This window comes from Vigna angularis, chromosome 4 (genome assembly GCF_016808095.1).
Source record: "Vigna angularis cultivar LongXiaoDou No.4 chromosome 4, ASM1680809v1, whole genome shotgun sequence".
In the NCBI taxonomy this organism is placed as follows: domain Eukaryota; kingdom Viridiplantae; phylum Streptophyta; class Magnoliopsida; order Fabales; family Fabaceae; genus Vigna; species Vigna angularis.
The window spans coordinates 37,306,630-37,320,967 of NC_068973.1; the positions used below are offsets into that span (position 1 = coordinate 37,306,630).

The window sequence follows — 14,338 nt, forward strand, 5'->3', positions numbered from 1 at the left end:
AATTAGTAGGAAGTTGTAGGTATAATTTGAGCATTAGTGGTTTCGAGAGGATTTGTAACGAATATTTATCAATTTACTTGTATTCCATATATATGTATGCATGTGGTTCAAATGAGTATTTTACATATTATTATCAATACATAATGTAAGTATTTTTAATTTTTTCAAATTTCTTAATTTAATATAAGAAAATAATAAAAGACGTTGAGATTCCTAAAATATTATATATATATATATATATATATATATATATATATAAACTTCATGTATATTAAATACACTTTTAACAACGAATAAAGATTCAAAATCAATATAAAATTGATGAAATATTAAAGAAGAAAATTTTCCCTTACACATAAAAACTAATTTTTAAAAAGTTTTAAAAATAAAACAAAGACACAGAAAGTACGAGTTGACAAAATACACACGATCATATAAAATATGTATGACATAAATAAACCATCACTCTCAATCATAAAACTCAAAAAATGAATAATTTTTATCCTAAAAAACAAAGAATACTTTTTGTGTGTAAAACCAATAATATTTTTTCATGTAAAAATTATTTATTAAAGTTGGATGAACTTAATTAAATATGATTTATTTCCCCAAAACGATTTAAACTTTAAAGTCAATACTGTGAAGTAAAATACTTTTATTCATTAAAAATAAATAAATTGCTATATCAACTTATATTATAATTCTAAAGTAACAAAAAATCAAGATTTTTTTACAAGGACATTTTAATATATATATTAAACGCACAAGTTAATATATTTGAATATAAAAAATTCACTTTTAAATGAGTAAGTGCTGATTAGAATTTATCTTTTTTTTTTTATTATTGGTAGCAGTTGTCTCTTAAACATGTAGATATTTCATCACTGATAAGGTTGAACTTGTATCCTCAGCCATCACCTCGCAATCTTAAGGGTAAGCCCGCAATGTTACAATTTCATTTCACATGCTGATATTTTGGTGGCAAAAATATCCAAAACCCAAACTTGATGTTTGGCCAAGTCTCTGTATCTCATCAAGCAATACTCTCTACTGTGCTCAGTTTGCATACCCAATTACGGTGACAGGTTCATACACTTTTTATTTGCTATCATCTACTCTTCAATGTGCTTGTTCTGAATTCTAGTCTCTCCTTTCGTTTGCTACTGTTGGACTTTTGTGTTTCTATGGCTGTTATAGTGTCCCGTTCTTCTACTTCTTGTTGTGCTTTGGGTGACACCAATGTTTATGCTTTGAGCAATAATGGATTCTTTGGAGGAACCCCATTTGTCAAAATGAAATCTTTGCCAAATGGGTCTTTGGTAAATTGGAAGAAACATGGAAAAAGACAATTGGGTATTCGTGTCTTGGAGACAAGATGTGCCCCTGAAGTGGTTGCAGTAAATGGCAAGAGCAAAACTAGAGTGTCTTCTGAAGAAGTTATTGGCGTTTTGAAGTCAATTCTGGATCTCAATTCTGCTCTTTCGTATTTTAAGATGGTTTCCCAGTTGCCTAATCTTGTGCATACACCTGAAACATGTAATTACATGCTTGAATTCCTGAGGGTTCATGGGAGAGTTGAGGATATGGTTTTTGTTTTCGATTTTATGCAAGAGCAAGTGATTAACAGGAATCCGAATACCTTTCTGACTATCTTTAAGGCTCTTTCGGTTAAAGGTGGGATTCGACAAGCACCGTTTGCACTTGGAAAGATGAGGCAAGCTGGGTTTGTCTTGAATGCTTATTCATATAATGGACTGATTCATTTCCTGCTCCAACCTGGCTTTTGTAAAGAGGCTTTGAAGGTTTACAAAAGAATGATCTCGGAAGGGATGAAACCTAGTATGAAGACTTACTCAGCGTTAATGGTAGCATTGGGGAAGAGGAGGGAGACCGGAACCATTATGGATTTATTGGAAGAGATGAAAACATTAGGTTTGAGGCCAAATATCTACACATACACCATATGTATTAGAGTGCTTGGGAGGGCAGGGAGAATCGATGATGCGTATGGGATTTTGAAGACAATGGAGGATGAAGGATGCGGACCTGATGTTGTCACTTATACGGTTCTAATTGATGCGCTTTGTGCTGCAGGGAAACTTGACAAGGCCATGGAATTGTACTCAAAGATGAGAGCTAGCGGTCACAAACCGGATCAGGTGACTTACGTTACTTTAATGGGCAAGTTCAGCAATTATGGCAACTTGGAAATGGTGAAACGATTCTGGAATGAGATGGAGGCTGATGGTTATGCTCCTGATGTGGTTTCATACACTATAATTGTTGAGGCTTTATGTAAGTCAGGAAAAGTTGATCAGGCATTTGATATATTAGATGTGATGAAAGAGAAAGGAATTTTTCCAAATCTTCATACGTACAACACGTTGATCTCTGGACTTTTGACCCTAAAAAGATTAGATGAGGCATTAGAGCTTTTCAGCAATCTGGAATCTTTGGGTGTTGAACCAACTGCTTATTCATACGTTCTTTTTATTGACTACTATGGAAAGTTGGGTGATCCTGAAAAAGCTCTTGACACCTTTCAAGAAATGAAAAAGAGAGGTATTTTGCCTAGTATAGCCGCATGTAATGCGTCCTTATATAGTCTAGCTGAAACAGGTAGGATCAGAGAAGCAAAATATATATTCAATGATCTTCACAATTGTGGGCTTTTACCTGATTCAGTAACCTATAACATGATGATGAAGTGCTACAGCAAAGCAGGGCAAATAGACAAGTCCACAAAACTTTTGACTGAGATGTTAAGTGAAGGGTGTGAACCAGATATAATTGTAGTTAATTCTTTAATTGACACACTTTACAAGGCTGACCGAGTTGATGAGGCATGGAAAATGTTTGGGAGACTGAAGGATTTGAAGCTAGCTCCTACAGTTGTAACATACAACATTTTACTTACTGGTTTAGGGAAAGAAGGAAAACTCCGGAAAGCCCTTGATTTGTTTGGGAGTATGAATGAGTCTGGATGTCCTCCAAACACAGTGACTTTTAACGCACTCCTTGATTGTCTTTGCAAGAATGATTCAGTTGATCTGGCTTTGAAAATGTTCTGTAGAATGACAATCATGAACTGTAGTCCTGATGTTCTGACTTATAACACTATTATCTATGGTTTACTCAAAGAAGGCAGGGCTGATTATGCATTCTGGTTTTATCATCAAATGAAGAAATTTCTCTCCCCTGATCGTGTAACTTTGTACACCCTCCTTCCTGGTGTTGTAAAGTATGGAAGTAATGAAGATGCAATCAAGATTGTCATGGAATTTGTCCATCAACCAGGTTCACAGACAAGTAGTCAGTTCTGGGGAGAATTAATGGAATGTATTTTGATTGAATCAGAAATAGAAGGGGCCATTTCATTTGCTGAAGGATTGGTGTGCCATTCTATTTGCCTAGATGATAATTTGATAATTCCTTTGATTAGAGTCCTGTGCAAGCAGAACAAGGCTCTGCATGCTCAAAATTTGTTTGACAAATTCACCAAAACTTTTGGAGTTCACCCTTCCTCGGAATCATATAATTGCTTGATAGATGGGCTTCTTGGAAGTAATATCGCCGAACCAGCTTTCAAACTTTTTATTGAGATGAAGAATGCGGGTTGCTGCCCAAATATTTTCACCTATAACTTGCTGCTTGATGCTCATGGTAAATCAAAGAGGATTGATGAACTTTTTGAACTGTACAATGATATGCTCTGTAGGGGATGCAAGCCAAATACTATAACCCATAATATCGTCATCTCTGCCCTTGTGAAATGTAAAAACTTAAATAAGGCATTAGATTTATACTATGATCTCGTAAGTGGTGATTTCTCTCCCACTCCTTGTACATATGGCCCTCTTATAGACGGCCTTTTAAAGGCTGGAAGATTAGATGAAGCAATGAATATTTTTGAGGAGATGACAGACTATCATTGCAAGCCCAACTGTGCTATTTATAATATTCTCATCAACGGATTTGGGAAAGCAGGTAACGTTGACATTGCTTGTGATCTATTCAAAAGGATGGTTAAGGAAGGGATACGGCCAGATTTGAAGTCTTATACCATTCTTGTAGAATGTCTGTGCATGAATGGCAGAGTTGATGATGCTTTGCACTACTTTGAGGAACTAAAGTTGACTGGCCTTGACCCTGATACTGTTTCTTACAATCTTATGATCAATGGCCTTGGAAAATCGCACATGTTTGAGGAAGCTCTTTCTCTTTTCAGTGAAATGAAGAATAGAGGAATCACTCCTGATCTTTATACCTACAATTCATTGATTCTCCATTTTGGAAATGCTGGAATGGTGGACAGAGCCGGAATGATGTTTGAGGAACTGCAGCTTGTGGGTCTTGAACCTAATGTCTTCACCTACAATGCTCTCATTCGTGGGCATACTATGTCAGGGAACAAAGATCGAGCCTTTTCTGTCCTCAAGAAGATGATGGTTGTGGGGTGTAGTCCTAATGCAGGAACATTTGCTCAATTGCCTAATAAATGTTGATTTTACTGAGTTATCTCACGGGACCTTTTCGTATGTTCCTGATTCAAAAGGGTGGCATGGAGGTATTAATGTTTTACTAAGAATGATTTCATGGAAACAATATGATTGATTTTACCTGATTTCACCATAAATGTTTACAAATAAACTGATTAGAAATCATCAATGACATGACTTTTAAGATGGTTATTCTTTATGCATTATCAATGTAAAAGTTTTTGCTGTGTCAAATTGTCAATCAATTAGAAATCAATCTACATATAACTTTTGATAGTTACAATGTAATAAATAGACTATTACTTTGTCTGTGTATGCATTATTCATTCATTTTATTAACCTTTTATCTTGGTTTTTGTAGGAACACTTTGTCATGGAAATTGCCTTGGATATTAGAATTGCATGCCTGAACTTTTCAGTTAATGATTGGTATGCAAAAAAAACGTATCATGCTGGAATTCCTACTGATCAATGCTGAGAAATACTTATGTAAAAAAAGTCTCCTGGTACTTGCAATAACTTTTGAGGATCAATTCCGAACATTAGACAGTGAGTATTTCTACCCACAAATATATATCATATTCCTTACATACGATATGGTTGGGATTACTTAAGCTCTACAATTTTTTTCGTGTTTGCAGGCATGTGCTTCGCGGCTATATTACAGATGAGGCTTTCGGTGCTGATGATAGAGGGGTGGGGATGTATGTAGTAAGGGAATTAAGATGTGCTTGGATCACAATAAGATGTAAACTGATTATGAAGTGTATAAAATCACCAAGATTTGTATAAAAAAAATGTGAGAGCTTATTGATGCAGTTATTGCCAAATAAGGGATCCTTAAGTTTTGTTAAGGTATTAAAAAAAAGAGAAAGTAAGTTTTACAATTTCTCGCTATTATTTAATAAATAATCATTTATTGTCTATGTTTATTGACTTTTATAATAATAATAATTAGTGTTGTCAAAATGGATTAGAGCTCATGAGTTAATCTAGTTCATCATAGGTTGGGTTGAATTTTTTTTAAAATTTTCATACGAACCAATTTTAAATATGACTCAGATTGAATTTATTGGTAAACCGGACTTTTATAATTTTTTTAATAAATATTTTTTGTTAAGTTGATCATTTTATGAAAATTTTTTGAAATGAAAGTTTGAATGAAATTATTTTTATATGAAATAATTAGACAATATGAAAAATCTACAAATCTATACTTAGTAACTCAATTTTTATGTAAAAATAAATTTGAATCATTACAAAATCATTAAAAATTTTGTTAAAGAGATTTTGTGATATATTCCTGTAAATGAAATATTATATTTGATTGATCATAAATCTAATTTAAAATCACTTTTTCTTTATTTAGATTTTAATTAAAACTATTTTGTTATTATTTTTAATAAAAAGAATTATAATTAAGTGAGGCAATCTATTTCACCTATTAACTCGTGGTAGATTGGGTTGAATTCAAATTTTTTTCGACTCGTTATGAACCTGATTAAGTAGACTCACTAAGTAACCACATGGTGGGTCATGTGGAGTCAAACCGAGTGATCCGTTTTAACCGCTCTAATAATAATTACTAGTTAAAAGTTGAATGGTAAAAAAAATGTAAAAATAAAAATAATCAATCTAATCTAAATCACAAAAGTGAGATTGTTTAAATAATAAAAGTACAATTTTCCTCCCTCCAAATGCTAAATTCAGTCAATATTGAAATAATAAAATAACTTCACAATAAAATAACTTCACAGGGAGACTGGATATACCAAATATTACATTCACTATTTGTAAGGTGCAGTGGTCTGTAACCTGAGAATGATCAAGCCTAAGACTGCTGGAATAGCCGACTTTGCCTCTATATCTACCTTACTCCCAAATAGGATTTTTCAATGTATTCAATGGATCCCATAAAAGGCACCACCTCTTAAAGCTCCGTTCCTAAACAAAATGCCAAAAATAAACAGTTTTTCATAATCACCAATAGTACTGTTTTACGATCAAGAACCCCACTCATTCTAGCTTATGCTTTCTTTAACCATAAAGACTTTTTACTGAGCTAGCAGCTTTCTTGCAGGTTGTCGATTACAACTACAATTAATGACATTAGGGAGCCGCGAATTGAAGATGCAAAACCAACTTTTCAGAGTTTAAAGTAGACACGAGAGAGAAGAGACAGAAGTAAAACTGATATTCTTGTGGTAATCAGGATAGCTGTTGTGTATAACGTGAGAAGAAGGGAAAATGACCATTCTGACGCATTCTAATCATTTGGTGCACACTAAATATATTTAATATATGTATATATATTGTATATATGTATGTATATATGATACAATATTTGAACTGTTGATGAGGAATTATACTAACTTTCACTTCTCTCTAGTTGTGTTTCAGGTTCAGCTTGTCCGGTTGAAGAGGATTGCTCTTCTGTTGATGCACTGGACCGAGCAGGTCTTTTGAACTGCACCAAGATCATGGTCATATTGTCACATCCCTCGCCAACGGCAGTTGATGGTGCCAAACACCGGTCAAGTACTGTTTCACACACGGTAGAAAGTCTGGTTTCCTGCCACAAAATAATCACTTATATAAAAATTGTGGCACCAAAAGCATTATCATCCAAGACCATAAATTTCAGGCAAAAAACATTTACAGAATTGATTAGAAATGGAGCAGTGCTAGAGGTCTAGTAAAAGAAAATGGCTATTGTTAAAAAATGCATTGAGCGACAAAGAACAGTGTGACTCTGTCCAAACACAAGAAATATTACATATTACTAAGAGCCCTCCTTTAATAATTCTCTTCAACAATTACAAGCACAAATGGTGAAGTTCTTATCCATCAAAGCACTAAGTACTTCATTAAATATCATTAATGAGTATACAGTCGCTCTTAATTGAGTTAATACTTTATCACCTAATTAAAAAAGAACTCACCGTGTGCAATTGGGCATGAATAAAATCTACTAGTTGTTGACTTGACATGCAATCCCTGGAAATAATGAGAAACAAATATTTTCAAAAACACATCTGAAGGGGCATATTTAAGCAAATAACTAGTTTCAGAATAACACTCAGTGCCAACAATGCTTTTGTAGATGGCATTGGCATGCTAAGACATCAATTTACATCTATCCAAAAAGGGGTTGATGAAGGCATTTGTTGGATGGAAACTAGAGGTGTTTACATCAGTGTGTAATTTTGAAAGAAGATTGATATAATTTACTCGTTTATAGGTAGGAATCAATAAACTCATTCCACCCACACAAGACATAAATAACAGTCACTCCTGTCCTAGAATTAAAATTCATTGGTGCTTATCACATTTTAATAATGTAAATGACGGCTAAACACATCATAACATTCAGAATCAAATGGAGATGTGGAAACCACGAGAATACCATATGCCATCACAAGCTAACACCACAAATTCATCTTCGTCACAAAGCTCAACCTATAAAAAATTTCAAATTAACAATGATGTATTAGTAATAACAGCATACATAAAACTTAATACTTTAGACTACTAATAAGCCCTGCCCATGCATTTTATTATGGATCCTTCCGCTATATAGAAAAATAGAAACGGTGGCACATTTATCACGGAGGCAAGCTAGCTGAATTGTATTACAATAATAAACTTACAGTGTTTATGTCTGGATTGGCAGTTAAAATTTGTTTCTCAGCAGGAAGAAATTTATTCTGTTTAAATTCCATGTCACCTGCAGTTAATTGAAACTTATTAAAGGATGAAAATTTTAAAACCCATTTCCATTCCCACCCTCAAAATCCCAAAAGGAATCTGTATCTTCACGAAGAAATTATCATCACGAGTACACACAAAATTGAAATCTCCAGTTATATGATTTTTGACCAATTTCCTTTTCGTGTAAAGAACCAACATAAAACATACAAAACACAAGTAGAAAGTTGTTATGGTGTTTTATTCATCAAGTACACAATTCATGGATCTTCCTGAGCTAAAGATGCAGGAGCGCAGCCCCGGCTGTCCACTCAAGTTATAAATGAAAAAAAAAAAGAGGAAATAAAAAAGAAGCATAATTATTCATTTTATAAAGTTCACTGGTGCATAGATACATTACCAATAGCTCTTGTAAGATTTAAACTTCCATTAACTCGTCCAGCGTGAATAAAACCACCAGCTTTTAAGATTCTTTCCTTCTCAATGTCAAGATCAGGTTTGTGGTCTCTAGACAAATTGTATGCCTGTAGAAAAAAAAAAAAAAAAACCATAGTAAAAACATCGTAAGTAATTTATCTACAAGATATGTATAGTTTACAAAAGAAAAAAGACAAAACATATTATATGCCATAAAAAATCCATAAAAAAGGTCCCTAATAACTTTGAGCAGCCAAATTAAGAGGCAGACATTCCCAAATGTAGTGTTTATACAAATGAAACAGAATTTTATGTTTATTTGTACCCCAGTATGCATCTGTCTGTGAATAATATGCATAATTAGTGTTCCATGAATTTCTGCTGGTAAGTTACCTGACCCTTCCGAGATATCACACATCGCGAATCACCAGCATTTGCAACAACAAGTTGGTTGTTTCTAATAACTGCAACACAGGCAGTGCTTCCCGAAGTTGGTCCACCAAAATCAGAATGAGGGCCCTGATTGCAATTAGTAAATTCAAATTTGAGAGATATAAGAGATCTTATTTCCACTATAAGCCACACCATGCCCCAAATTATCAAGTGTGCCCAATGAAGAAGTGATACTGATGAGTATTGTTTAGGATATCCATCTTCAAATGTCACATATACTTACCTCCTCAAAAGCCCAATCATCAACTTGGCAATTACCATCACTGCTTCTTGGAGACCAAATCAAACCTTCTATCATCCCGGTAAACTTGTTTATCTTATCCCCCAATATTGATAATTCTCTCCATCCCCTTTGACCACGCATCATCTCATCCATTCTGCATAACATTGAAAACACCAGTTCATAACATTTTACTTCTGTGCTTTCCTCTTAGGACACAGGGAGAGATGTATAAGTAATCAATCGTTACTCTTTATTCCTTTTCAATTAGACCAGGAGAGAGAAGCAATGCAATATCGTACTCCATGTCTACTCAATAATAACTAAGCTTAACAGGACACAGTAACTAAATGAATATGCAAACCATAATCATCAACTGACAAGTGAGATACAACTTGTCATTTAAAAAGGTTAAATATAATTTCTTCACACTATTCCAATAATTTAAGTGTACAAAATAAAACAATCCTACCTAACTTTGAGAGGGACCGTTAATGAAATTTCCTATTGTATCAAAAAAGGGAAAAGAATATAGAAAATAAGAACTACAAACTGAGATTTTAGCTGATGAACCAAATTGAAAATCTTTAATAGAATATAAATTCAACTTCTTGAAAACTTGAAATATTGAAACCAGTTTTGTCATTTAATTGATGAATTCAGGCACTGCCCTGTAGAAGTGGACATCTTTTTAATCTAACCTTAAAAAGGATTTCTGAAGAGAGGTTCCTATATCTCCTGTTAAGTATGCTTTACTTTTGAGCACCTCTTGGTGGAGAAACTTCGCACAAAACTTTGCAACCACCTTACCTGAAATTTTGGATTCATGAGCGCCCATAACACAATTGATTTCAAACTAGAAATAATTTATGAAGTATTTTCCTCTTGATTGGTTGGGGATTATTGAAATTTGTAGTACAAGTCAAATATATGGCACACAATAGTAAAAACCAAATTAGTAGAGAAAGATAAGCATAAATGGATCTTGATCTTTTCTACCATGAAAAATGGTTTGAAAGGGGCAATCAGAATCTGTTGGAAAATCAATTCATTAAATAGAGCAGAAAATACGGTTGACCAAGAGATGGAAACCGTGTGAGGTTCTATCTTGAAAAGCTAGAATCAAAGAACACAAGTTACAATGGTGTAAATGCACTAGGGTATTCATGCATGTCGCAAACTATAATCCATGCCTATGTCACAAGAAACGAGAATTTTTTAAAATTTAATTCATGCCTCAAAAGTTGAAATCAACTACAACTAGAAGCAACACAAAGGTTAACTTTATGACTTCTTTAGAATATATAAATAATGAAGTTGGGTTCTGCGGAAGTGTCTTTTTAATGAATATTCAGAGAATTTTTTCTATTAGATTACATAGGACTTCCAAATTCCATTTTTTCTTTTCCTCTTTACTTTTTTTTTATCTTTTAGAAGATATGACACGTTACTCTTCCTTGTCTTCTTAGACACTTAAAGGAGGTAGGATTAGGAATGTGAGATGCTCTCCAAAAGAGAGATGGAACGTAAAAGATAAAATACCACCCCAAAGTGGTAAAAAAAATCTGTAAATTAGTAATAAAGTAGTAAAAGCGACATTCTGAAATAAAAGTAACCAAATTTTTCAAACCTCACCTCCATGACCATCGTAGACACCAAAAAATGAAGTCGAATCATCCAGATTAGTATATGCAGCATGCTAACAAATGAAAAGAGAACCAAAAATCAACAACATATTAACAAACAATGTTAGTGAAAAATAATAAAATGAATTAAAAGATAAAATTTTAAAAGCAGAATCGATGTCATCACATTCACTTCCTGAAATCACATTTCACTAGACAAAAATCATTGCTGCTCTAGAAATGACAACGCAAGTAAATTATGCATTACATGAGATCAACAGGTTATTTTACAAATGTACTACTATTGCTACACACTATTGAAAAAAATGCTAGAAGAATGAGACCAAAGAAATTCTGGGACGTCCACCATTCTTGGAATTTCCTAACAAATATTTATCTGTTCTACCATAATTAAGGAGAGCAGAAACTCTAAAAGAATAATTAACAATGTCCACCTGTGAACTGCATGCTTCAAATTATAAAACAAAAAGATAAACCTATTAACCACAAAGCATGAAATCTTGGGGATGAAAGTCCATCTTTCTCCAACAAAACATTTGCCCAAGGCTCAAGTGTAACTTGTGAATCCATAAATATTCTTTCTCCAAGCAACTGATTATTTTATATTCTTTTAATTTAGACCTGATTAATAATACTTATTAAGATGATATTTTTTATTTGTAAGAGTTGTTTGTACAAGCCACTCAAACTTTTTTTAAGCAACTTTCAATGTTATGTTAACACCCCCAGTGGTAAAGTTGCTTGAAGCAACTCTAAATATTTTATAGCATCTCAATTAGAGATGCTCCAACAAAAGTACATTGCTAGCACTCCTTTTATTGAAAATATGCCATTCCACACATGTCACACTAGTTTTTAACAAATCGAGGCACTAATGGAAAATGGGGGAAATGGTGCTGCAGCAAACATTACTGTCTAAAGCAACTATAAAATAAACGGGATCAATCTAAGGAGTAGTAAAACAACATTCAAATAGTGACAGATATAAAGTAGCATAATACCCAGTCAATTCAGGATACTTCTTACTAGACATTGTCATTTATCATATCGGTGGTTTATAGTTATTCACTTGGGAATTCTAAATTTATATGCAAAAGTCATTTGATTTATAAAACTAGCAACTTTTACAATGATTACTCACAGCATCTTCCATTGTTGCACGCCACCCTTGCATGGATGATAAACCATATCTAAGATGCTCATTTTCACCATCTTCAGAAAACTTTTCAACTTTGGGAGTGCTGAGATATATTCCCATTGAGAACTGAATTAGAAAAAAAAACACGCATTAACTTTAATTTCTTAAAGAAGGGAAATAGAAGAAGACTTAAAACAAAAGAAATAATAGATTGAAAAAGCAAGAGTGTCATTGACAATATTACTATGACTGCAAATGCTGCGTATAACTAAATAGTAATACAACAACTAAACAAACAAATTAACCTATATTTAAGAAACAACGCAAATATAATGCGCAGACTTCATACCAGATGGATATTCCATGTAATAACCACACAGAAAATAACAGCAACTGCTTTGCAAGAGTACAAAAATAGAAATATCACTGTTTTGGATAAGACATTAGCTCACTTGCATCCAATGTTTTGAAACCCAAACCGATGAGAAGTTTGGATTCCAATAAATGTAGTCAATAGCACTAAAAGACACCCTGAGGCACTCAAAGGGGTCAGCCTCCCTAGGAATGTGTCTGTGGATAACATTAAACAATCTATGAAGGATCAGCCATCCAATTAGCCAACATGATGCAAAACAGGGTAATAATACTAAAGAATCAAGATGTTAAATAACTAATCGCTAGACTTTGGGACTCTAACTCCTCAAGGGCGCTTTCTGCCTTTAACTACCTCAGTATACAGAAATAGGTATTGTATTATAACAAACCAGAGACCAAGCTTGTTCACTGTCTCGTTGGTTAAAACTTAAACAAGCTTCTGGATGGCATGTTCTAGTTTTTAATGTATTGCTTTCGCCATAGTGCCACAGATAATACAAAAAAGTATCATATTTGCAGAACTTAAGAAAAAATTATTAAGATAAATGCAAGGAGGAAATTCGGCAATGCTGCATTCCAAGAATGGTTTAGACAGAAGATAAGAAAATGATTTTCAAGAAATAAGAAAGGAGACTCCAGCCACCAAAGAGCCATTCAAGCTAATACTAGCAACATATCAGTATTTGAAATTGCTGCAATTTCTAGGGAATAGAAACTTAATAGTCAGATTCAAGATTAGTGGCTTATTGCTGTTCAAAGAAGTTACATTTCTTATTACTGCTCCTAAATTTAATTGAATGTGAAGATGCTACTGAGTGCTTCTCCACTCAAGCATTCTCCAGAAAAAGTACATTATTCAACTATATGAAAGAACTAACTGTTCGCAATAAAAAAAAAGAATATATATATATATATATATATATGTGTGTGTGTGTGTGTGTGTGACAATTGTCAATAAATTCGATAAATAGAAGCATGACTTCCTAGAAATTGGACGACAAACAGAAGTCATAGTTTAGTGGAGGATGAGTAATAACTTTGAAGAAGAAATTATCTATTTAAATCTGGATTCAGCAAAAGAGTTTCTGAACCGATCCACGAGTTTCAACAATCTGGAAAACAATCATAAAAAGAAGAAGAAGAAATTAAGAAGGAAAACAAGAAAAATAGGAGTGCAGATGGAGTTGTGGTTGGAAATGATAAACTAACAGTTGGAGCAGAAGAGAAAAGGGCAGAATGAATAAAAAGAATCGCAGCAAAACAAAATCTCCGCTCTCAACAGAGAAACAAAAGAAGAGATCAAGAAGAACAGGCACCTGAATGTGAAGTGAATTGGGAGGAAATGATCGATGACAAATTACGAATTGTGCAGAGTGTGTGCAGAACTCAAGGTGACTGTTCAAAGGGTAACTCTGTTTTCATTATTCTCTCTTGGATTCTCTTTGTTCTTATCCCTTTCTTCTTTTCTTCTTTTGTTTCAACTATTATAGACAAAATACAAAACAAATAAACAGATAAATAAATTATAATAATAAAAGAGAAAAACTAATATGCTTAAATCTTTTGGTGATTACAAATCAGAGCGTTGAGGCAAATCCATGGCCCGGATTTGACTCCGGCCTTTTGATTCGATCTGATTCGCTGTTCGAATATGACGTTATTCTTTATCTCATAATGACTTTCTAAGAACAAATATACATGTACCTTCACTTAACCTTATTGATAATTTATTACTAATCATGTAGTGTAGGTTATATAATATGACTTATTCATCACGGAAAATAATTATTATCATTTTACAGATTTTGAAAGCACATAAAAGTGAGTATTTTTTTTTCTGTTAACATATAATTAATATTTTATATTTTATAAGAAAAATATA

At 33.3% G+C, this 14,338-nt stretch overlaps 2 protein-coding genes across 3 annotated transcripts; one reads left to right on the top strand and one right to left on the bottom strand.

The window, feature by feature from the left end:
- Positions 1–830: 830 nt before the first annotated feature.
- On the top strand, positions 831–5,317 carry LOC108331924 (pentatricopeptide repeat-containing protein At4g31850, chloroplastic). The gene is made up of 3 exons (XM_017566944.2): positions 831–4,567; positions 4,861–5,048; positions 5,141–5,317. Exon 1 carries the CDS (start codon positions 1,185–1,187, stop codon positions 4,503–4,505), a length of 3,321 nt encoding a protein of 1,106 aa, XP_017422433.1. The 5' UTR covers positions 831–1,184; the 3' UTR covers positions 4,506–4,567; positions 4,861–5,048; positions 5,141–5,317.
- A 797-nt stretch (positions 5,318–6,114) lies between these two features.
- LOC108332011 (probable protein phosphatase 2C 60) lies at positions 6,115–13,932 on the bottom strand. Of its 2 annotated transcripts, XM_017567093.2 has the most exons (13): positions 13,773–13,932; positions 13,494–13,568; positions 12,085–12,207; positions 10,933–10,996; positions 9,999–10,107; positions 9,301–9,454; positions 9,018–9,143; positions 8,608–8,731; positions 8,150–8,226; positions 7,906–7,958; positions 7,442–7,496; positions 6,873–7,071; positions 6,115–6,443 (listed from the first exon to the last, which is right to left on the bottom strand). In XM_017567093.2, exons 3-13 carry the CDS (start codon positions 12,199–12,201, stop codon positions 6,430–6,432), a joined length of 1,092 nt encoding a protein of 363 aa, XP_017422582.2. In that variant the 5' UTR covers positions 12,202–12,207; positions 13,494–13,568; positions 13,773–13,932; the 3' UTR covers positions 6,115–6,429. The 2 variants fall into 2 exon arrangements, with proteins under 2 accessions (XP_017422582.2, XP_052732799.1); XM_052876839.1 differs by lacking the exon at positions 13,494–13,568.
- Between the last annotated feature and the right edge of the window lie 406 nt (positions 13,933–14,338).